The sequence below is a fragment of the Dreissena polymorpha genome, chromosome 13 (assembly GCF_020536995.1).
Source record: "Dreissena polymorpha isolate Duluth1 chromosome 13, UMN_Dpol_1.0, whole genome shotgun sequence".
Lineage (NCBI taxonomy): Eukaryota > Metazoa > Mollusca > Bivalvia > Myida > Dreissenidae > Dreissena > Dreissena polymorpha.
The window spans coordinates 25,360,715-25,385,867 of NC_068367.1; the positions used below are offsets into that span (position 1 = coordinate 25,360,715).

General features: G+C 34.6%; 1 protein-coding gene across 1 annotated transcript in view; it reads left to right on the forward strand.

The window, feature by feature from the left end:
* LOC127856445 (uncharacterized) overlaps positions 1–16,468 on the forward strand; it is a 123,180-nt gene extending 106,712 nt beyond the window's left edge. The window contains exon 14 of the mRNA XM_052392652.1: positions 13,665–16,468. Coding sequence (XP_052248612.1) covers positions 13,665–15,802 — 2,138 coding nt within the window. The 3' untranslated portion in view covers positions 15,803–16,468. The remainder of the gene's footprint in view (positions 1–13,664) is intronic.
* Positions 16,469–25,153: the final 8,685 nt, after the last annotated feature.

A 25,153-nucleotide genomic window follows, 5' to 3' on the forward strand; every position in this document is an offset into this window, starting at 1 on the left:
AAATCGTGCTGGGGAAAGAGAGGTGACACTTGGTAGTCACTTGCAGGAGGTGGGCCTTATTTGGCATATGCCAATTAACAAGTCTGTTATTTTAGGTGATAGTAACTGTCCCTTATTACTTTATGTCATTGACACGTTCTTTGTTATGATTAGCGGATAAGTGGGACTGAATAAGCGTTAATGAGTGTTTTAAACAACGAAGCCAATTGCCAATTAGTCTTTTTCCATTACTATCACGGTCAAACTGATAACAATCTTACCTTTATCGGCGCCAATTAGAGAAGGTGCGAACACTTTGGGTTATAATTAGCGTTAGCAAATTATTTTGGTCATATTTCATTAAAGTTTCAAGCGTTTTGCATCGAAAATATTTGATCATTTTAAGTACTGTAATTTGTCTGAAATGTCACTGTTAATGTGGCTAAAAACAGGTCCTGCACCTACCCGTTCACCGTCTGTCCCAGGTCTATCGATCCTGCTAATTCTGCATCACAAAAAGAAGCAGTCACAACTCAGGCTGCTAACGATGCTGTAGAAAAGGTTCTTGTAACAGAATCACGGAAAAGAAAGCGGGGCGAGTACTTTAATTATGACGACGAAATCCGTGCCAAGATTGCTCGCTATGCTATCGATAATGGCGTAGCAAAGGCATCCAGGCATTTTTCCGCAGACCTAGCCCATAATGTCAGCAAAAGCACAGTACGAAGCATGAGAGACCAGAACGTAAAGGTGAAAAAACAGCTCGGTTGTGACACAACGACACTGGCACGATCTCCACGTGGCGCACCGACTCTACTAGGAGAGTATGACATTGTGTTGCAAGACTACATCCGGCAAGTAAGAGTTCAAGGCGGTGTTGTAAATGTGCGTACATTTACCGCCGCTGCAGAGGGCATCGTACTCAAAAACGCTGGGAACAAACTTCAGCGGTTTGGCGGCCATATCACAATTAAAAAATCCTCAGCTCGGTCGGTTCTCCGTCGTATGGGGTTTGTAAAGCGGAAGGGGACCAAGGCCACCAAGTTTCTGCCGACAGACTTCCAGTCCATTCAAGAAGAGTTCCTGGCCAAGGTGAACAAGGTCGTAAATGAAGAGAACGTCCCCGACTCCCTCTTCATTAACTGGGATCAAACAGGTTGCCACTTGGTGCCAGGGGGAGAATGGACCATGGAAGAGAAAGGTACTGCGCAAGTATCGATAACCGGTCTGGACGACAAACGGCAGATTACGGTTCTCTTGGCTGTCACTAAGAGTGGCTGCTTATTGCCACCGCAGGTCATCTACGCAGGAAAGACCGAACGCTGTCTCCCAAAGGGTGTCTGCTCTCCCGACGGGTGGGACTGGACATTCACAGAGACTCATTGGAGCACGGAAGACAGCATGCTGCGGTACGTGGACAAGATCATTCTACCGTACGTGTCCAGTGTTCGGGACTCCCTGCCATTGTCACAATGCAATCAGCGAGCCATCGCATTGTTTGACATTTTCAAGGCACATCAGAGCCCAGCGCTTTTGAAAAAGCTTAAAGACAACAACATCACTCTGTTGTTTGTTCCGGCTTCGTGCACGGATCGCCTTCAGCCTCTCGACCTCAGCGTGAATTTCGAGTACAAACAGAGCCTTAAAGGATGCTTCCACGACTGGTATAGCAACCAGGTGGCCAAAATGCTTGGTGACAAGGATGGTGACGTCACCACTGTTGCAAACGTAGACATTAAAACGTCAACGCTGAAGCCAATACACGCGGAATGGCTGATCTCCACACATTCCAAGATGGAAGGACGCGGGGATTTGATCATTGCAGGCTTAAAGAAAGCTGGACTCGTTTAAACAAGCACATGTGTGTAACTGAACATGTTTTGATGAGCTAAACACTATTGTATGCTGTTGTTTGTTTTGTGTTCGCTGAATAAAAATACATTTTCACAAATAAAACAAAATTAACATTTGTGCATTTTTCATAAGTATGGTATTTAGTCTGAATGACCTTAGTTTCATTAAAATTTGGTCAATGCAGTTATCAAACTTGTTCTATTATACGAAAGAGGATCAAGTGTGTTAAGATTTTTTCTGAATGGAACGCTGCATTTATTGATAAACAACAGTATTAAATCTATACAAAAAATGTTTATGTTATAAAAAAAAAACAAAGGTACGGGTTTGTATGTATATGTACAAAAATAGTAGATGCAGTTAAAACCAAACAACCAAAAACAAATCAAAATGTTCTTTATTAATTTGTAACAAAGCGCAGAATATATTTCAGTCAGGTGTTGATCACACATCGTCATATTTTAATTGCGTTTAATAGTATTGTCTTTAATCCGAATTCGCCGCGTGGAGGCTGTATAATCTGCAACACCCCTGAAAAACACAATACACACAATGGGTAATAAAGTTGTTAACAATTAGCGCTAATCAACACTATTATACCTAAACGAAGTCGACTTATTCGATACAGCCTTATTACATTCGCGTTGTTTTACAGGAAATGTCAGTTGTCAGTACACTGTATAATGAACACCCCTTTGTGTCAAAACCGGATTTAACTTGAGTGTGAATAGTCGACTGTTTCATGTTCTGTGTATCAATACCATCTGTGTATCTGTATTATAAGTATACCAGTCAACAAACAAGGTGCGCGCTTCCGCATATGGGTATTCGGACGTTCAAAAAATTCACCTACGGTTTAGCGTTCACGCCGTCGAACGCAGTAAGCAATATAACTCGTTTTTTTTCACTATTTCTTTATTTGCAAAAAATACTAGTGGCTTTTAACTTACCCTGCAATCTTTTTTTCTCGCATTTTGCGAGTGTGCGAGTGGTAATTTCGAGCCCTGTGTATATGCGTGGATTACGCTGGATTTAAATGCCTCATGCCTACGGTAATTCAGTCTTATTTGTTTCAAATATGGGACATGATTGTTCGTTAGGATCTTGAATTCGTCCATCGGTCGAAGGACGAAAAAGGCGAAAATTAATGTCGGACGAATAATAATGGTTTCACAGTATTAGATTGGCGTGAAGGCGGGGGGCGGTCGGAACAAGCTTAATTATAACTATGTCGTTCATTGTGATATTTTAAAATCATTTGGCACATTTGTTAACCATCATTGAACGGTGTGTCGAGCAAAAGAATAACGTCTACATCTCCAAGGTCAATGTCTCACTCTGAGTTCATATGTTAAACATGGCCATAAATAAGCTTGACCGGGCCATAACTAATGTCGTTAATTGTGAGATTCTAAAGTCATTTGACACATTTGTCCACTGTCATTGGACGGTGTGTCGCTTGAAAGAATAACGTCAATATCTCCAAGGTCAAGGTCACACTTTGAATTCAAAGGTCGAAAATGGCCATAAATGATCTTGTCCGGGCCTTAACTATGTCATTCATTGTGAGATTTTAAAATTAATCGGAACAATTGTACAATCGTTGGACAATGTGTCCTGCCAAATAATAACGTCGATATCTACAAGGTCAAGGTCACACTTTGAGTTCAAAGGTCAAAAATGGCCATAAATGATCTTGTCCGGGCCATAACTATGTTATTCATTGTGAGATTTTAACATTACACGGTGTATTTGTTCACAATCATTGGACAGTGTGTCATGCAATAGAATTATGTCAATACCTCAAAAATCAAGGTCACACTTGGAGTTCAAAAGTCAATAATGGCCATAAATGAGCTTCTCCGGGCCATAACTATGTCATTCATTGTGAGATTTTAAAATGACTCTGTACATTAATTATTGTCATTTGACGGCTTGTCATGCGAAAGAATTCAAGAGTTCAAAGGTCAAAATGGCCATAAATGTTAATGTCATAATAATTTTTAAAAATCGCCATATATTATCATCTCTTGTTTTGTGAAGACAGCATGCAAACTATTCTGTGTCAATGCAGCATGTGGGGGTATATGTCTCGTCAGTGACAAAGCTCTAAATTTTACTGGGTATAGGTAAAATACCAGTCTACCAGGTAACTACCAGTTAACTATAATTAACGCAAGTAGATTGATCATCACCGTCACGTGGTTAACCCAGGAATGCAAATTGTGCATGTGTAGTGAATTATATATATTTTATATATATAAATGATCAATCTACTTGCATTATTTATAGTGTGTATATCGTTATGTCGCTTATTTTCTCAATGTGCTTTTGATTTCACATCGCGAAATTTATTACCGATTATTCTGAAAATATGAACTTTTTCAAGTAATGTAATATGCTAGTCGTGATATTTTAATCAATATAAACTTATAATTGTAAAAAAACGGTATTTTAGGATTTTCTTTTTTTGTCACTAGCGGTTGACGGACCGTATTGAATTCAATGTATTAATGTTTACCTTTGGCTTGTATTCACATTACTGTATTCAATGCATTATATATAATGTATACCTTTGGCTTTAACTCAAGTGTCCATGTAAACATTGGCTTTTACTCCTCTCTAATAAGCTTACAAAATAATTTCTTTTAAGTTTGAGACGTGTTTATTGCAGTTATTAATTATTGATATTAAATTTGCTAATGACATTACTGTTTTTAGTAAGAAAAGTTACTTTTTTCTGGTCTTTTTTTATACAATTTCTCTGTGAAAATGTTCACAAACTCGTCTAAAGGTTTCTTTTCAATCCTAACAAAATAGTTCACAGCTTTAAACCCGATGTCTATGCTTAAATTATTAACAAGAAAATTTGTGCAAGAATAAAAGGGAAAGAAAATGTTATATTATTTGCTTAAATAAACAAAGGATTTTTTTTCCAACACATTTTATTTCCAATTGCAAACAAGAACATATACAATATAAATTGTAACAATAATGATTTGCAATACCACACATAACAAAAAAAAACAAGCATATAATGCAACCAACTCGTATCTTATGTTATGTAAAGTAGTAGTCAACAACAGACAAAACATATAAGTTAGTGAAAACTTTACAATTACTAGTCTATGAAGTTGTGTGTTGGAAAGAAAGAAAAATATGTACAAAGTACATAAAGGAAAAAAAACAATATCTTCCAGTTTAAACGAACAACAAAGAATGTGTACACTGTTATAACGGATGGAAATAGCATAGAGAAGCAAAAGTAGGTACATATAGTTATATATCACAAAGTACATAAAAATAAAAAAACAACATCGTTCATTGTGAAAAGACAAAAAAGAATGTGTACATTGTAATGACATATGAGAAAGGCACAGAGAAGCAATAATAGTTGCATATAATTATAGTATATAATACATAGGTCTTACATTTTATTTGAATAGCGGTTAACTTTAAATAGTATTTGTAAACAGTGCTTTAATCTAAAACAATCGTCAAATTTAAATTCTAAGTTGTAAGAACATAGCATTAAACTGTTCCCACTCACTTTCAAAGGAGTCTTAACTTATTTTGTGAAATAGATATTTTTCTCAAGTTATCATACTCATACTTAGTGTATATCTTTGCTCCTGTTATGCTTGGAATGCATTTATTCATTTTACACTTGTACAGGTATAACATTCAGTTAAAACAGAATAACATTATTTAAGGCTTTAGCAGCCTTACTTGAATATCCTAGTAGAAAGATGGTCATGTTAATGAAATGAAAAGATTGTTCTGTTAACATTTCATCAATAATTGCTTTAGAAATCTGACACTCCCAGAATAAATGTTCTAAATTTTCATCACTTTGTTTGCAAAATGAACATAATGGGCCATCAGTAATTTTTATTTTATTCAAAAGACTATTTGTTCCCAACATCCTGTGAATTAACCTATATTGGAACCACTGAACCTTTACTTCACTAGTTATTAAAAAGGGTAGCTCAAATAAACATTGCCATTCTTTTTCATTAAGAGTAGTATTGAGTTGTGTCCACCATTTTGCTTTAACTGATGGCTGTTGATTATTTTTATTTAGAATGGTGTATAGTCTTTTTGCACCGGGTTTGTTTTTCAGTACAAGTTAAAATAATTGGGGCAAAAATGGTTTAATAATTTGCTGGGTAGAGCAAGATTAACAATATTTTTTCATAAATTTATCAATTGGTCTTGTCACTCCTGCGTAATGAATGAAATTAATGTTCAAATTGTACATTCTATTTAATTCACCAAGAGAGATAAAGGTTCCATTTTTGAATATATCACCTATACAATGAATTCAAGCCTCAAATCAAGATTTAAAGAAAAAAAATATTTCCTATCAATATATTTGGATTATAAAAAAGTGGATAATACAAAAAATCTTCTGTGTTTACTTCTAATTTACCACAATATAATGAGAAGCTTTTTAAAACATCTTCCCAAAAAGGGTTAGAAATTCTGTAAGATGTATTCAAAGCATAATGATAGCTGCAATTAAAGAGTTTATATGTATCAAAATAGAGCTTTGAAATTTCTATCCAATTTTCCTTGAAGGATTGAATTTTTTGAAGCCATGTTAGTTTCAATGCTGGAATAAAAGCATCCAAATTTATTATTTTTAATTCTCCATTATATTCCTTTACTATCGTTGAAAACTTAATTTTACATGGCCCGTCCCAAATAATGTTCATAATAGAAGATTTTATTGAATTTAAAATAGTATGTGGGTTAGGCAAAGATATGAACAAGTGATTGAATAATGAAACAATAAGTGTTTTCACAATTACAATCTGTCCGATTGGTGTTAAATTCTTCTTTTCCAGTTTTTTCAGTTTTTCCATTTTGACAATTTTTTCATCATACTTGATTTTAACCATTTTTGACAGGTCAACATGGAAATGTTTTCTTAACATTTTAAAGCTGTGTTGCATCCATTTTAGTTTCCATTTTGTTTTTATGGTGTAACAACTATATTTGTGTTTTTTTTCCAATCCATACATTTGTTTTATCAAAATTTACATTAAGACCTGATATATTTGAAAAATCCTGTATAGCAGTAAGGTCGAGTTTCATTTAATGATTGTTCAGTACCGTCTTATAAAATTGTAGTATCGTCCGCAAATTGGGACAATTCCATGTATTGTTATACCTTTTATATTTTTGTAATCTTTCAATACAAGTGACAAAACTTCAGCGCAGAGGATAAAAATATAACATGAGAGAGAATCTCCTTGTCTGCAGCCCCTTTCAATAGGGAAAAAGTTAGATAAGTAGCCGTACTGAGAAACAGCTGATTTAGAGTCTTTATATAAAACATGGAACCAACGCTTTATGGCTGGACCGAAATTAAAAAAAGATAGTGTATTTTGTACAAAGGACCATGACAAAGAATCGAACGCCTTTTCGAAGTCTATTAGGAGAAGTAAACCATAAATTAACCTTGTATTTTCCCCTATGTATCTTCCTTTAATGACAACAGTGTTGTCATTATGAATTAACTTATCTATGAATAGTTTAAATCTGTTAGCTATTACTCCAGAGGCAATTTCATAAACAGTATTAAAAAGATTAATTGGGCGCCAATTCTGTATAAACAGCTTAGATTTATCACCTTTTGGAATACAGGTGATGATATCTTGTGTTTGTGTAATAGATAAACTTCCACAATTCAAAGCTTCATTTAAGGATCTGACAACAAAAGTACCAATTCTTTTCCAAAACATCTTGTAAAAATCTGCATTGAAGCCAGAACTGCCTGGGCTTTTATTATTTGACATAGTTTTATGCTCTCCCAAAATTTATTTTGGGGAGAGCATATAGTCGCCGCTTCGTCTGTCCGTGCGTGTGTGTGTGTGTGCGTGCGTGCGTGTGTGTGTGTGTGTGTGTGTGTGTGTGTGTGTGTGTGTGTGTGTGTGTGTGCGTGCGTGCGTGCGTGCGTGTGTGTGCGTCTGTCTGTCTGTCAGTGCACAATTTTTGTCCGGGCTATTTCTCAGCAACTAATGACCAGAATTCAATGAAACTTTATGGGAAGCTTCACTACCAAGAGATGTGCATATTATCAGCGGGTTCTGGTCGGATGATTTTTCTTAGAGTTATGGCCTTTTGAAATGTTCCATTAACTGTACATAGAGTGCAATTCTTGTCTGGGCTATTTCTCAGCAACTAATGACCGGATTTCAATGACACTTTATGAGAAGCTTCACTACCAAGAGGACATGTGCATATTATCAGCTGGTTTTGGTCGGATGATTTTTCACAGAGTTATGGCCCTTTGAAATGTTCCATTAACTGTACATATAGTGCAATTCTTGTCCGGGCTATTTCTCAGCAACTAATGACCGGAATTCAATGAAACTTAATGGGAAGCTTCACTACCAAAAGGAGATGTGCATATTATCAGCCGGTTCTGGTCGGATGATTTTTCACAGAGTTATGGCCCTTTGAAATTTTCCATTAACTGTACATATAGTGCAATTATTGCCCGGGCTATTTCTCAGCAACTAATGACCGGAATTCAATTAAACTTTATGGGAAGCTTCACTACCAAAAGGAGATGTGCATATTATCAGCCGGTTTTGGTCGGATAATTTTTCACAGATTTATGGCCCTTTGAAATTTTCCATTAACTGTACATATAGTGCAATTCTTGTCTGGGCTATTTCTCAGCAACTAATGACCGGAATTCAATGACATTTATGGGAGCTTCACTACCAAGAGGAGACTGTCCATAATTAAACCAAAATGAGTCCATTTCAATTAAAGGCATCATAACTTTAGAAGAAGCTTCAACAGTGTTAAACAAGAAACCGCCGGAGACAGGTGATGCTCCCCAAAGGTTGTTTTTTTGTCACAATATTGCACTATATAATCAGATAAAAGGAAACGTCTTGAGGTGCATAACTTTGGACAAAATAATACGATGGATGGTTTAGCAACTTAAAAATTTCAAAGGGCCATAACTCTCTAAAAAAAAAAAATCTAACCAGAACCCACAAATAACATGGATGTGTATGAAAATGGTTCTGGTCTGTAAAAAACGTGGCTGCCAGTTGTTCACTAGTCATGAAAGTTGGTAAGAACATTTTGTTCTTATGACATCTTGGGCTGCATAGAACAGGTCAGTTCCTTTGAATCTTAGGTAAGCGACTCTGGGCCTTTCAGACCCTCTTGTTTAATTATCTCCCTTTATATAATTTCAAAGTAAATTTTTGTCCGGAGCATAACTATATCTGCTGAAGGGATTTACTGGAAACTTGAAATATAAACAGATGGCAAGAAGAAGAAAGGCAGTGACTAAAAACCTTAACTTTATCTACCTTAGTTTCTGAATTATTTCCCTTTATTTGATTTGAAAGTAAATTTTTGTTCGGAGCATAACTCTAAATCTACTAAAGGGATTTACTTGAAACAAGAAATATAAACAGATGGTAACTAGGAAAAATGCAGTGAATATAAATCATAGCTCTATCGGTCGTAGTTTTTGAATTATCTCCCTTTATTTAATTTCATAGTAAATTTGTATTCGTTTTGACCGGAGCATAACTCTAAATCTACTGAAGGGATTTACTCTAAATCTACTGAAGGGATAAACATCTCCCTTTATAATTTTTTTTACAATAATGTTTTAATTTGAACACTGAAGTATTCACTGTAACATGAATAGATGAGTTTAAGGAAAATTACATTGATCAAGAACAGTAACTGTTTATAGTTTTCTTTTTTAATTACCTCCCTTTCTTTCATTTTCATATATTTTATTCTCTACAGCATAACTCCAACACTATATAACTATTTAGTCCTTGAAGTATAAATCGATGACACAGGGTCCATGTTTTACAAATATTATTCTTCTCTTAAACAAATGTTCTCATACAAGCAAACACATGTCGGCGGGGATGGCCATGCTAACATGGCTCTTGTTTCCATTATTTTGGTAGATGGCCACAAAAAGAACATTCACATCATATTTTAGCTTACCTGGACACAATATACTCAAGATGAGCTTTTGTGATTGCCATTTGTTCGTCGTCTTTCGTCGACATTTGCTTTGTTTACGCTCTAGAGGCCACATTCATTCCTATCTTCATGAAACTTGGTCTGAATATATTTTGTTCTGATGATATAAAACATGTGTGCCAGGAGGCTGGCAGTTTTCCTTATATGGCTTTAATGAAACCTTGTTAACAAGTTTTGTCCCAATATTGGTTGAGTTTGAAACTGGGTCATTTGAGGTCAAAACTATGTCACTAGGTCAAATTCGTGAAAAAGCTTCTTTACACTTTAGAAGTAGAATTTTTAGTCCAATCTTAATGAAAAACATTTTTTCTCAATAATATCTCAGTGTTTGAAAATGGTGCCAGTCTGTTAAAAAAAGGATTTGGACATGGGGCTGAGCAGTTAACTCTCTTTTGCTTTATTAAAATATTGTAAATACTCTAGAATACACATTTATAATCCTATCTCCATGAGACTTAGTCAGAACATTTGTTCTTATGATAGCTTGTTTGCGTTTGAAAATGGTTGTGGTCTGTTGAAAAACATGGCAGACAGGGGTGGGGGAGTTTTCCTGAAATGGCTTTCGTAAACTCTTGTTAACACTCTAGAAGTGATATTTATTGTCAAATCTGAAACCTGCTCGGAACATTTTTTCTTATGATATTTCACCTGAGTTTTAAAATGATAACGGTTTGTAAAAAAAACATGGCTGCCAGGGGGTGGGGCAGTTTTCCTCATATGGCTATAGTAAAATCTTGTTAACACTCTAGAATTCACATTTTTAGTCCATGTTTAGCTCACTTAAGCAAAACGTGCTCATCTTGTTGAGCTTTTGAGACGACCTTTTGTCTGTCGTACATTTGACCGTCAAACTCACAATTTTTAGCTCCACTGGCCAAAGGCCAGCGGGCTTATGTCATGGTCCTGTGTCTGTCATGCGTGCGTCCTTGCGTTAACTTTTCCTTTAAACATCTAGTAAACTACTGGTCCAATTCTAATGAAATTTTTTAGGAATGTTCCTGGCGTGAACCTCTTTCAAATTTGTTCAAATTATGCCCCTGGGATCAAATTTGACCCTGCCCCGGGGGTCACAAAACTGAACATATGCTTATATAGGGTCTATTTTGTGAAAACTTTACAAAACTTTTCGTCCATAACCATTGGGCCTAGGGCTTCCAAATTTGGTATGTAGTGGCATCTTATAGTCCTCTACCAAGTTTGTTCAAATTATGCCCCTGGGTTCAAGTTTGAACCTGCCCCGAGGGTCACAAAATTGAACATATGCTTATATAAGGCCTTCTTGTGAAAAATTTAAAAATCTTTTTGTCCATAACCGTATGGCATAGGGCTACCAAATTTGGTATTTAGTGACATGTAATAGTTCTCTTCTTAGTTTGTTCAAATAATGCCCGTGGGGTCAAATTTGAAACTGCCCAGGGGGTCACATAATTGAATAGATGCTTATAAAGTGCTCATTTTGTGAAAACTTTAAAAATCTCTTGTCCATATCCATTGGGCCTTGGGCTACCAAATTTGGTATGTAGTGACATCTTATAGTCCTCTACCAAGTTTGTTCAAATTATGCCTCTGGGGTCAAGTTTGACCCTGCCCCGAGGGTCACACAATTGAACATATGCTTATATAAGGCCTTTTTTGAGAAAACTAAAAATTTCTTGTCCATAACTGTATGGCATAGGGCTACCAAATTTGGTATTTAGTGACATGTAATAGTTCTCTTCTTAGTTTGTTCAAATTATGCCCCAGGGGTCAAATTTGAAACTGCCCCGGGGGGGGGTAAAAAAAATGAATATATGCTTAAAAAGGGCTTATTTTGTGAATAGTTTAAACATCTTTTTGTCCATAACCATTGAGCCTAGGGCTACCAAATTTGGTATGCAGTAACATCTTATAGTCCTCTAACAAGTTTGTTCAAATTATGCCCTTGGGGTCAAGTTTGACCCTGCCCGAGGGTCACAAAACTGAACATATGCTTATATAAGGCCTATTGTGGGAAAACTTTAAAAGTCTTTCTGTCAATAACTGTATGGCATAGAGCTACCAAATTTGGTATGTAGTGACATCTAATAGTTCTCTTCTTAGTTTGTTCAAATTATGCCCCTTGGGTCAAATTTGAAACTGCCCCGGGGTCACAAAATTGAATATATGCTTATAAAGGGCTTATTTTGTGAAAACTTAAAACTTCTTGTCCATAACCATTGGGCCTAGGGCTACCAAATTTGGTATGTAGTGACATCTAATAGTCCTCTACCAAGTTTGTTCATATTATGCCCCTGGGGTCAAATTTGACACTGCCCCGGGGGTCACAAAATTGAACATATGCTTATATAAGGCCTATTTTGTGAAAACTTTACAAAACTGCTCGTCCATAACTATCCGGGATAGGGCTTACAAATTTGGTATGTAGTGACATCTAATAGTCCTCTACCAAATTTGTTCAAATTTTATCCCTGGGGTCAAATTTGACCCTGCCCCGGGGTCACAAAATTGAACAAATGAACTTATATAATGCCTATTTTGTGAAAACTTAAAAAAAAATCTTGTCCATAGCCATTAGGGCTACACAATTTGGTATGTAGTGAAATTGTATAGTCCTCTACTTAGTTTGTCAAATGTATAGTCCTCTACTTTGTTTGTTCAAATTATGCCCCAGGGGTCAAATTTGACCCTGCCCTGGGGGCCATAAAATCGATTATATGCTTATATAGTGCCTATTTTTATGGAAACTTTTATATCTGCTTGTCCTTAACCATAAGGCACAGGGCTACCAAATTTGGTATGAAGTGACATCTAATAGTTTTCTACAAAGTTTGTTCAAATTATGCCCCTTGGGTCAAATTTGACCCTGCCCGGGGGTCACAAAACTGAACATACGCTTATATGGGGCCTAATTTGTGAAAACTTTAAAAATCTACTTGTCCATAGCCATTGGGCCAAGGGCTACCAAATTTGGTATGTAGTGACATCTAATAAACCTCAACCAAATTTAATCAAAAATGCCTCTGGGGTCGACTTTGACCCTGCCCCGAGGGTCACAAAATTGAATGAACGCTTATAAAGCACCTATTTTGTGAAATCTTAAAAAATCTTCTTGTCGAAAACCATTCGGACTATGGCTACCAAATTTAGTATGCAGTAACATCTTATAGTCCTCTACCAAGTTTGCTCAAATTATGCCCTTTGGGTCAAATTTGACCCTGACCCGCGGGTCACAAAATTGAACATTATATATGCTTATATCTTGCTTAATTTGTGAAAACTTTAAAGTATTCTCCTTCTTAACTCTAGGACCTAGGGCTTCCACATTTTCTATGTAGTGAGATATGGTAGTCCTCTACAAAGTTTGCTTAAATTATGCTCCTGGGGTTAAATTTGACCCAGCCCAGGGGGTCACAAAAGTGTACATGTGCTTAAATTGGGCCTATATTTAAGTATTTGCACATGCAGAGAATATTTGTTTTAGCTTTTTTTTCAGCAGTGGAGCAATACGGGACCATCATGGCCCTCTTGTTCTGGATGTGTAGGTTTACTTGTACTTAGTGCATATACTTATGCCAGTAAATGACAACTGCTCTATTTAAATCTGAGGTAGGGCATGGGGGGCCTTAGAAACAATTTTAGGTTACAATTTATTTTTGGGGCAGGGAATTGAACCTGCGATCTTCTAATTTATTAACCATCTATATATCATCTGAGCTAGCCAGTCTAACCATGTTGCACTTGTAACATGCCATTTTTGCAAACTTGATAACTCTTTAATGTAATTATTATCCAACGTTTTATGCTTTCAGATAAGTTACCAAAGGATGTTCAACAGTTGGATGATAAAGCAATTACACTCTTTTATAAAGCTCTTGAACACGGTAAAGAAAAAGTCAATAATATTCGCCTGATGGTTGTAGGATTGTTTGGTGTGGGAAAAACGTCTTTGGTGAACAATTTGATTTGGGAATTTCGCCAAAAAAAAAATAATACAAAAACACTCAGCACAGAAGGTATCGCTATACATAGGTGTAAGTTGATGACAGATGGTGATTGGTGCTTAGATACAGAATTAAAAGGGGTCAAGTTTGGAGGTCGCATTCAAAAAGTCGTTTGTAACAACAACCAGATTTCTAGGAACACGCTTTCAGAAACTTCAGCTAATTATGAAACTTCTAGCAGTCATGATTTGCTTGCTGAAAGGGTCACATCTACTGAAGATCATGAAAGTCAATCACAAACTGAGCCATTACAAACGTTCAAAGAAAGAATGACCTTGCATAAAGAAGATGAAATTTTACAACATGGAATTAAGTTTGCCAAGAAAATGCTTGAAACTACTAGTGAAAATTCAGAAAAGAGCAAGGCTTCGCTTGATGAAACAAAAAATGAGATTACTGTGTCTGTATGGGATTTTGCAGGTCAGACTCTGTACTATTCAACACATCAGTTCTTTCTGAATGAGAGGTCTATATATGTAGTAGTGATGGACATGACAAGAAGTTTGAAAGATATTGTAAGTAAATCAGATGGACTTGGAATTTGGTGTGGTTTGGTGGATAGTTGTACCTATTTGGATATTTTTAAATTTTGGCTTAATGCAATTCACATGAACAGTGATTGTCAATCTGGAGAAAGGGCTATAAAGCCAACTGTTATTTTAGTTGGCACGCGGAAAGACAAAATGAAGGGGAGTGCTGAAGAAAAAGAGAACAATATGAATTTGTATTTTGACAATGCTTTATGTAGCTTTGATAAATACTCACCAATCTTTAATCACATTAATAAGAAAAGATTTCTTGTAAATAATTTGTCTCCAAAGGATTCTGCTTTTGTAGAGTTACGAAAAGAAATTATAAGTTTGGCTGCAAAGCAAGATTACTGGGACGAAGAATATCCAGTTCGATGGATTCACATGGAACAAACATTGGACAAAATGAGAGATGAAAAGCGGCAGATAGTTAAAATAAAGGATGTTGAAAAAGAAGATCTTGAAAACATACACCCACTGGGTAAAGAAGAGCTTACCTCGTTTCTTGAATTGCAGCACAAACAAGGCAATATCATTTTTTTCAACTCGGGCAAACTTAAGGATATTGTTGTTCTTGCTCCTCAATGGATCATTGAAGCTTTCAAATGTTTTATACCGCATAATCAGAAAATCGAAGCCACTGTTTTGAAAGATTGGGAAGAATATAAAAAATATGCTATTCTCAAACCAAATGTTCTGGACGAAGTTATGAAAAACAGTCCTCCCTACATACATGAATACCGGAGTTCTGTTATAAATTACATGGAATATCTAAATGTTATAGCCAAGCCGTTAACAAGTGAAGAGGGTATAACTGGAATCCCGTTAGATTTCCACATCGTTCCTTGTCTACTGAGCAGGGCACCACCGCCACTTCACGACTTTACTTCACCACCTGATAAACCCCAAACACCAGTTTTAGCTTTTGTGTTTTGCGGAAAGTTTTTGCCCCCCTCTTTCTTCCACAGGCTTGTTGCAGTGTGCATTCGTGCTTGGCCTATTAGTCAGGAACGTGGCCGATATTGTTTATTCAACGGTTTGGCTATATTTACTCTTAATGATATCTATACATTGAGAATATGGTATATGGATTACATTATCTATGCAAGGATAGTTTGTTGCTCAGAAAATGAGAAGTTAGACAAATTCATCTGGCTGTTTCAAGAGGTTCGACGCAAACTTAAGAAAAGTTTGAAAGACTTTGTTCATCAATCTTCTTCGGTATTTGAAGAGTGCATTCAGTGCCCAGACATGAAGGTGTCCTTGCACAATGAAGGGTTGTTCATAGTCAAACAGTTCAAGTACAAAAATGCTATAGCTTGTCCAGTATGTAATCCGCATGCTGTGACACGATCAAATGCTATGAAACATTGGTTCAAAGAGAGGTTAGATCGAATAGAAACAGATGATGAATAATATGGGAAAAAGCTACTGATATAGGTGATTACAATCATCAAAGGTAAGTTTGCCCCTTCTTTCCTTGTGTAGAGATCCGAGCACAACCGCCACCAGACAGCTTTTAAAAACTGTTAAACAATCTTGCCCACTAGTGACCTGGGGACCGTTTCTTAAAACTACGTACGTTCAAAAATCATGCGTAAGTGCAAAACAATCAGTTAGTAGCGTTTCTATAAACTTCGTAAAGTTACGTTTACCGTATTTTTGCACGTAGAGTAACGTGTGCTCAAAGGCTCACGTAACTCAGTAATTTAGCGTAAATATGGCGGCGTATGCACCGATATTTCGGAGAACCAAACGTAGACTACGAAATATACGAGCGCAACATCATTTTAGTTAATTTAAACCTTTATCTATATTAAGATCTTGGTAGGACATGGGAAGATACTGTACCTGAAATCCTGCGTTGATTGTGCAGGATCTATTGTGTACGATTGTGGATTGGAGTTTTGCTAAAAGAGGAAATTTTACATGTTCGAATCGATTGTTGTTATTATTTGTTAGATTTTCCTTTTGACAATTCATTCAACTTTCGTTTTGAACAAGGCTTTATCCATCACAAGACGCCAAGTTGAACTCAACGAATGTGACGTTTGCTGAGTGGTAGAATTGATTCATTGTAAACATGGGTAAAAGTATACTTTTTCTGTAAGAATTATGTATTATAATTGTATAATCTACGTTTTTGTAAATAGTTGCATTTATATTTTACTGCTGTGTCAATGAATGACAATTATACAGTAGTCTGTGCTCATATTAATTCAATTAATTTTAGCACAGATTACTGTATAATTGTCATTCATTGACACTGCAATATAATATTAATGCAACTATTTACAAAAACGTAGATTACTGTATACAATTTTAATTGATATGTCAACAGCGCTTCTAATAAATGTGTATACGGTTGTCACTTGATTGTTGAATTTGGCACGTTTACAGTTTAAGCAGAAGTTCTGCATCAATATCCATTTCTTTGGAAATAATATCATGCATATATCATTTTGTCAAAACTGCGTAAAATAAAATATACTGTAGAGACTGTGAGATACAACCTGTCGACATGTTAGCTCAGTTGAGTTAGATTGGTCTTTGTCAGCTATGGTACTACTTGAAAGTTCCCTGGGTACTCTTATGTATGCTACAATATACCCTGGGTACAGAAAATATACTTAAACATACCCAGGAATACTTAGGCTAAATCTGCTGTTGTTGGCTCTTTTTCAAATTAATAATGTTTCTGTTTACATTTTGTGAATGGCCTCCGCGATGATATTATCGAAACTCGTACTCAAAAAAGCATATTGAGTTAGGTTTTGTTCAAAGAGGATTTTGTTTCGTATTCGGAAGTGCGTTTGATGACATCAGATTTTAGGCAGGAATAAAACTCTGTACCCAGGGTACATTGAAGTGTACTTAAGAGTACCCCGGGTACTTTTTAGTAGTACGGGGCCAACAATGACCAATCAAGCTTCAGTTGTTTAAGCGCTGCAATTATTAACTGGAAGTAAATCTCAAGGCTCACACACTTGGCTAACTCATGTGCGCAATGGTTATTGTAACTATTTAAACTTAAGTTATCTGAATATTAATAATGGCTAATTTTAAAGTAGGTTTGAAAAGTTTTCACTGTTGGAGTAAATTTACTGAATACATGTATTGAAATGTACCAAATGTGTCATTTTATACAAAAACTGTCAAAACACTATGACTTTTAAACCAATGAGATTTGTTTTTGGTAAGTTACAGTTGTAAGATGCTCAAAGTTATATTTTTAGCGAAGCTGTTTTCGGAGAGAGAAAACCCGAGCTATTGTCATAGCCAGCTAGTTGTCCAACGTCCACCCGTCCGCTGTAGGCAATGTGCTAAAACCTTAACATTTGGCTCTAAAATCAAAGTGCTTCCACCTTCAACTTTGAAACTTCATATGTAGATGCACTTTGATGAGTTCTAAACGCCACACCCATTTTGGGTCACTAGGTTATAGGTCAATGTCACTGTGACCTCTATAAAATTCTGACAAGCTTTCACAGCCCAGCCTGGCACCAGATATGCGGTGCTCTTGTTTGTTATCAGATTTCATCGGTAATCAATCATATTAATATCATAGTGATGGCAAAACTTTGTTGTTGCTGTATGCTTTACAATCATTTTTTCTGAGTTTTTAGTTTTTTTACAAAGAAATTTTAGAAAACAAACCATGGGGACAATACAAAATCATTTCATTTTGTTTTATATATGGTATTATCAACATTCAAAATCTTTAATTTTATTATAATAAATGCAGTTGCCATGAAGAAGAACTGTCAAATTTTAACTAAGGTCATTGTTAATCATTACTGTCTGAAATATTAATTACTGATTTTAAGATTATTTTTTTTTGTTTCCTATAAACCATAATTATGGACACATTAAATGCAGTTTGATTGATATGTTCAAATAAAATTGTTATGTCATTTGAAGTTATTTAGAACCTTTTTTCTTTATAGGTGGTCACACAGATTGACAGAAAACTATGAGCAATCAATTTTTTTTTCCAATATACTTGAACACATTTCGTTAAACTCTATACTGTGTTTTTGTACATACTGTAATGTCCATTATACCATTTAAAGTTTTATAATAATGCTGTTAACATTGCAAAACCCACTTTATTTTATCTTATATTGTAAAAGCAATGCTGCGATTTTTTTCATTTTTTTACATTCAGTTATTTTATACCATTTTTTGTTGGGAAATATTAGAATAAGGTATACTGTCTTTATTATTATAAGTAAATGTATTTCTTTAATGTTTTAAATCCATTAACTTGTACAAATAAATAAGAAACATAAATAGACAATGTTTGTGTTGTGTAAAGCATTTACTACCATTGCAATGAAATAATTTAAATAATACCATTTTTGTTTCTTCACTTTTAACACCAAAGTTATGCATAATATTTACATTAAGTTATTTGTCAAAAACATAACTTATAAGACAATATAAATTCAAAAGAAGTTGTTTGTTTTGCACTTAATAATGCTTTTTGCGGACATGTATGGTATCAGTGTATGTGTTCAAAAATCAATTGAAAAAAACTATTAAAGATTGGAACTGAAAAAAACAACAGATTTAACATATTCTCATAATTATGCATCTTTCCCAAACAAATGAAAAAACATTTGAATAGAACAATTTTTACTTATTTTGTGTTTAAATGTAATAGAAATTTAATATCAAGTATATGGACACATATTTTTAATAGCATAATTATTAGGAACTTGCAAGAATAAATTGTGTCATCCTGACATGATTCAACCAGTAAAATTTAACTTTATAAAAATAGGAACATTTAAAAATGGTTTGCTTTCTCCCTGTGTTTTGTTCATATGTTCATTAAGTCAGATGTGTAAAACTTTTCCATGAATTTAAATTGATGCATTTAGTTTCCATTAGTGAATGGCATTATGTTTAAGTATATTATGAGTGACTGAACTATTTCACAAATATTTCAGTCATTGTGTTGGTAAAGCATGTAAAGTGATTCAGGTTTACGCAAGTGCCCGCTTGTCATAGCAATTACCCCATACCAATGACCCAGGATATATTCCAATTTCTCAAATTTTGTATTTAGAACTAATCACAACTGATACATACCCTGACATATATTTTACCAATCCATGCATTGTTTTTTACATTGAACAAAAAATATAATATAATTATATATGTGAAGAAGCATACTTTATGATAATTGCAAATGCCTATTGTCTCAAATTAATAGAAGCATTCATGGACAATGTTAATTTATCACAGAAAAAAGATTCTCATTTTAAATGAATTTATGAGTAAAAATCTGTTGTTGTTTTTTTTAATATTTTGCACACAAGTATAAATATAAACATGGTAAAAACATTACGTTGATTGTTATAAAATTATCTAGAAGTGCGACAAGTGAATACAAGCTACAGAGTTTGCTAATTCTTCTAAAACCATACTGTACTACTGTACATTATCATTGATCAGTAAATGAAATTTTAAAAAATACTAGAACTCTACCTTCTTTACAGAGGCCATTATAGGACATTCCATTTGTAATTCAGTGACGCACTAAACATAATCAAAGATACCCTTCCAGTAAATTGAATTCCTGTCAGGAAACTCCTTGATTATGTTTCTGTAAATTAAGATGTGTAAGCTACAATACACATGCCTGTATTCTCAGTATTATCCATCCATTTTTTTGCAGTTTGCTCCAGCAATTCCAGTTTGAAATATATCTGACTAACCTTCGTAAAAGATTTGCTTCAGTAAGAATCATCTCTTCTGTTTTAACAAAGAGCATATCCAGCACAACAAAGAATGTGCACACTTAATTTTAAAAGAATCAAGAGATTGAACTTTTTTTACAGTTGACCCCTTTTTTCGTCGGGATTTCGCAAACAAGGGAAATAACTTTGCTCTTTGTAAGGTACTTCTTAAGGATAAATGTATAAATATGAAGTCTACCGAAAGTTTGTTAGAGAAAGCAAATTAAATCTACTTTATGAATTTCTTCAAATGTTCTCTATAAGGTCCGCTCAATCACCAGACTTCTGTTTAGAGATTATTCAAACATAGCAACTACGTTTTATGCTACGTTCGGTTTATAGAAACGCACTTACGCATTCAGAAAAGCGTACGTAACTTTATACGTACGTACATTTTCATCCGTACAGTTACGCATTGTACCAGAAACGGCCCCCAGACCTGTTTGGTAAAGGGCAATTTGAAGAGATTGCCGAGTATTGCGCTTAGTGTGCTCATATTGCTTTAATGTTCAACTTAGGTGTTATGTTTACTCTAATTGTTGCATGTTACCCTCCAGATTTGCTAATAATTTTGTATACTAGTGTAAATATATTATTTGTGATATTACAGTTATTTTGTATTCTTTTTTGCATTGCATGAAAATGTATGACATGCTTCTGAACATGGTTATAATTATAAATATCAAGACAGATACAGAATATAGTATTCATTTATGTTCTTAAATTAAGAATGAACATTAAAAAATTTGTCTGTAACAAGTTTATTTTGCAAACTGTGCTATAACATGTTAAAATAGCAATGTCCCCTTTGTTTTGGCAAATTGAATATATTTGAGGAAATGTGATTCAAATTCCAAATGTTTATTTATTGTAAATATTGTACACAAATTGTATCATTCTTTATTGAAATGATTGTTTTTGAAATGAATTTATGATGTTCACAAAATTATCCAAACCGAAATTGAAATTAGATTCATAACATTGAGCGACTAAATATTGGTAAAGTTTGAGGAAGATAATTGAACAGAGACAATGGATTATTTATGCAATACAGACAAGTATTTCCCAGTGTAGTACTGGATAAAAAAAAAAGATGATGTGTACAAAAGTTTTTGACTGGGTTGATTAGTAATAATATTGTTAATTTTTTTGTTGTTTATAATTTAGTGTATTCATATGTCAATACCATGATGTTTCAATGAATGAAAATTTGTCATACCCAGAAGAAGAGGTATATTGTTTTGCTGCCTGTCTGTCCGTAGATCAGTCTGAATGTCCGTAGACCAGTTCGTTTCCGATCAATAACTCGTCAACGAATTGACCAATAAGCTTGATACTTCACATGTGCATTGGCCTTGTGCAGTAGATGACACCTTTCGAAATTGGGGTCACTAGATCAAAGGTTAAGGTCACTTTCACACTAAGTGTGAAAATCCTTTCCGATCAATAACTCGTAAACCAATTGACCGATTGGCTTGATACCTCACATGTGCATTGGCCTTGGATAGTAGATGACCCTTATTGAAATTGAGGTCACTAGGTCAAAGTTCAAGGTCACTATAACACTAAGTAGTTTCCGATCAATGACTTGTTAACAAATTGACCGATTGGTGTTATACTTCACATGTGCACTGGCCCTGGACAGTAGATGACCCCTATTGAAAGTGGGGTCACTTGGTCAAAGGTCAAGGTCACTATCACACCAAGTGTGAAAATCGTTTCCGATCGATAACTTGTCAACCAATGGACCATTGATACTTAACATGTGTATTGGCCTTGGACAGTAGATGACCCCTATTGAAATCGGGGTCACTAGGTCAAAGGTCAAGGACACTGTTACACATTAAGAGTACAATCGTTTACGATCAATAATCGTCCACTGATTCACAGATTGTCTTTATACTTTCCATGTGCATTGGCCTTGGACAGTAGATGACTCCTATTGAAATTTGGGTAACTAGGTCAAATTTCAAGGTCACTATTACACTTAGTGTGAAAATCGTTTCCGATCTATAACTCTTCAACGAATTGACCAATTAACTTGATACTTCACATGTTCATTGGCCTTGGACATTGGATGACCCTTTTTGAAATTGGGGTCACTTGGTTAAAGGTCAAGGTCACTGTTACACACTAAGTGTTAAATCTTTTCCGGTCAATAACTCGTCAACTGATTCACCGATTGGCTTGATACTTCTCATATGCATAGGCCTTGGGTAGTAGATGACCTCTATTGAAATTGGGGTCACCATGTCAAAGGTCATGGCTTGATACTTCCCATGCGCATTGGCCTTGGACAGTAGATTACCCCTATCAAAATTGGGGTCACTAGGTCAAAGGTCAAGGTCACTAAGTGTGAAAATTGTTTCCAATCAATAACTCATCAACGAATTCACAGATTGGCTTGATACTTAATATGCTCATTGGTTTTGGACACTTGGACAGTAGATGACCCCTATTAAAATTTGGGTCACTAGTTCAAAGCCCTGTTGTTGATTTTTTTTTTTGGGGGGGGGGGGGCATTTGTCTCAGACCGCTGAACACTTGTAGTATATAATTTTGATTCAAGAATGAAGATTTGGCAAATTATTTTTTCGCAGAAAGGTCTAAACACATACCTTTTAAATTGTATTGAATGAAGTGATTTGAACAAATTCCTTTTATCCTTGAACTGAAAAAATTATAAAATTATATTGAACTGTAATATTAGTTATGTTTTGGAGCAATAGCAATATAGTAAATGTGTTATTTCTAACATCAAGCAAACCATAAATAGGTCTTAAGCTCATTAATTCACATTATTTAATGTAGCTTATATCTATACCAAATCAAATCAGTTACATGTTACTTTACTAAAAGAAATACTAAATCGATACATGAAATCACTTTGTAGTAGCTTTTTTGTAACAAACATTAATATCATTTAATGTAAATTTTCTTTTAAAATGTGACACAAGAATGACATTCACACACTAAGTATTAGTTAACATAAGTACGAGTTATATATTTGTGCTTTAATTTTTTCTCTTACTGTTATTTATTATGAATCATGTATTCTGCTTATAAATAATGTAATTTATGTGAGTCTTCTGTTTTGTTGTGTGAAAATTGTCACTACATTTAAGAGAAAGATCATAGCAAAATAGCATGGTGCTGCTGCTTTCTTGTTTTGTATTCTACCTTTGCTATCCCTCTGAACTGGTAAACACAGAAATGTTCTTATATGTGACTGTGCAATTATTATTTACAAATTGTTTATATTGCTAAAGGCATATTTGCAGATTTGACAATTTTCTGAATTGATATCCTTAGTTTTCCACTTATTTCCTGAACTAACCAGGGTGCAGAATCAACGGAGTTTTTAGGGGTTTACACACGGGCTGGGCAGAATGTAATTACACCGTTAGAAACTTTATTTTTGCAAAATCTCAAGTTATTGAAATACATTTGCAAAATTCTATAGTGCATAAAATACAGTTTTTCTTGCAGTTTGTGCCGATATTTTAAAGCCCCAATACTACTCAAAATCAACGAAAATTTCGTACAATATTTCGTAAAATAAAGTTAAACAATTAAAACTTAGTGTTCCTTATGGCAATTGCTGACATTTCAACGCCAGATATGGTCTGGTAAAATAGATGTTTGTAGAAACACAATGCTCTTTATTATTGTTTTGCATAATGGTACCATTTTAGTGTTCATGTGTCGTATTAATAGATATATTCTCGGGAAATTAAAATGGAATTAATTGTGTCACAAATAAATAAAATCGAGCATAATGTATCTTTAAAAATCTATGTAATCATACCACATCTAGCGTTGATAGTATGGCTATTGCTATAAGGAACACTGATTGTTTAGAACACTGATTGTTTAGATGTTAACTTTATTGTACGAAATACTTTACGAAATTGTCGTTGATTTGAGCGTTATAGAGGCTTTAAGGTATAAGAATAAATCCTTGAATACGTCTGAAATCTGTGACAAAATTTAAGTTGCATGAAACATAACCAGCCATTTACCGTGTACAACGTATGCAGTAAAAATGAAATTTTTGAACAAGAACACGTGCTTATTAAATAAAGTAATTCTGATGTGTTTCACATTTCAATAAGCAGCATACAAATTTGCCTTTTATGCACTAGTTGAAATTCTTAAGAAAACTTGTTTTAAAAAGTTGTCTGAAATAAAGCACCACTTACCGTCGTGGTAAATTTATTGAAGTTAAAAAGTGGAACCTCATAAAGTCACGTGATCCTGCACCCTGTAACTGTTGTTCTGGAAATCATTGTTGGATGCTTTTATCAATAGAAATTAATATGCATTGTGTCGTAAATATTGTTTCTATATTTATCTCTGTTCGTAAGTGTTGCGAGATTTTAAGAATTTGAAAACTATATTAGCATGCCATAACAGAAAATGTTGAAACTGTCTAAGCAAAAATGGCTGTAAAAGTCGATGTAGTAAAAAATTCAACAAATTAAATTATACAGAATTATCAATTATAGGGGTATTGACCACTTATATGTATCATGTGACATATGTTGTTACAAAAAATATGAAATTTCCCATGCAAATATATTCTATATGTCTTGTATATTCTTTTGTATGAATCAATTGTCTTACTTGCTGTTCCATGATAAATGTTTTATATGCTTGTGCAAAACCATCATGATTTATTTTGCATAGATAATAAATAATGTTACTTATTATCCCCCGCCAAGGCGAAGGGATATAGAATTGACGTTGTAAGTCTGTTTAACTGTCTGCCTGTCTGTCTGTCAGTCCATCCGTCCGTCTGTCTCAAAGATTGCAGGGCTATATCTCAGAAATTATATAAGCTTTCAACATGAAACTTCATAGGTGTATAGATATCAATGAGGAGAAGTGCCATGCACAAGATTCCCTAACCCCTTCTATGTACACAATCAAATAAGAGTTATTGCCCTTTGTGTTGTTTTTGCATTATGTAATTTTTAAGGGCTTTTTCTCTGATACGATACAAGATTTCAACATGAAA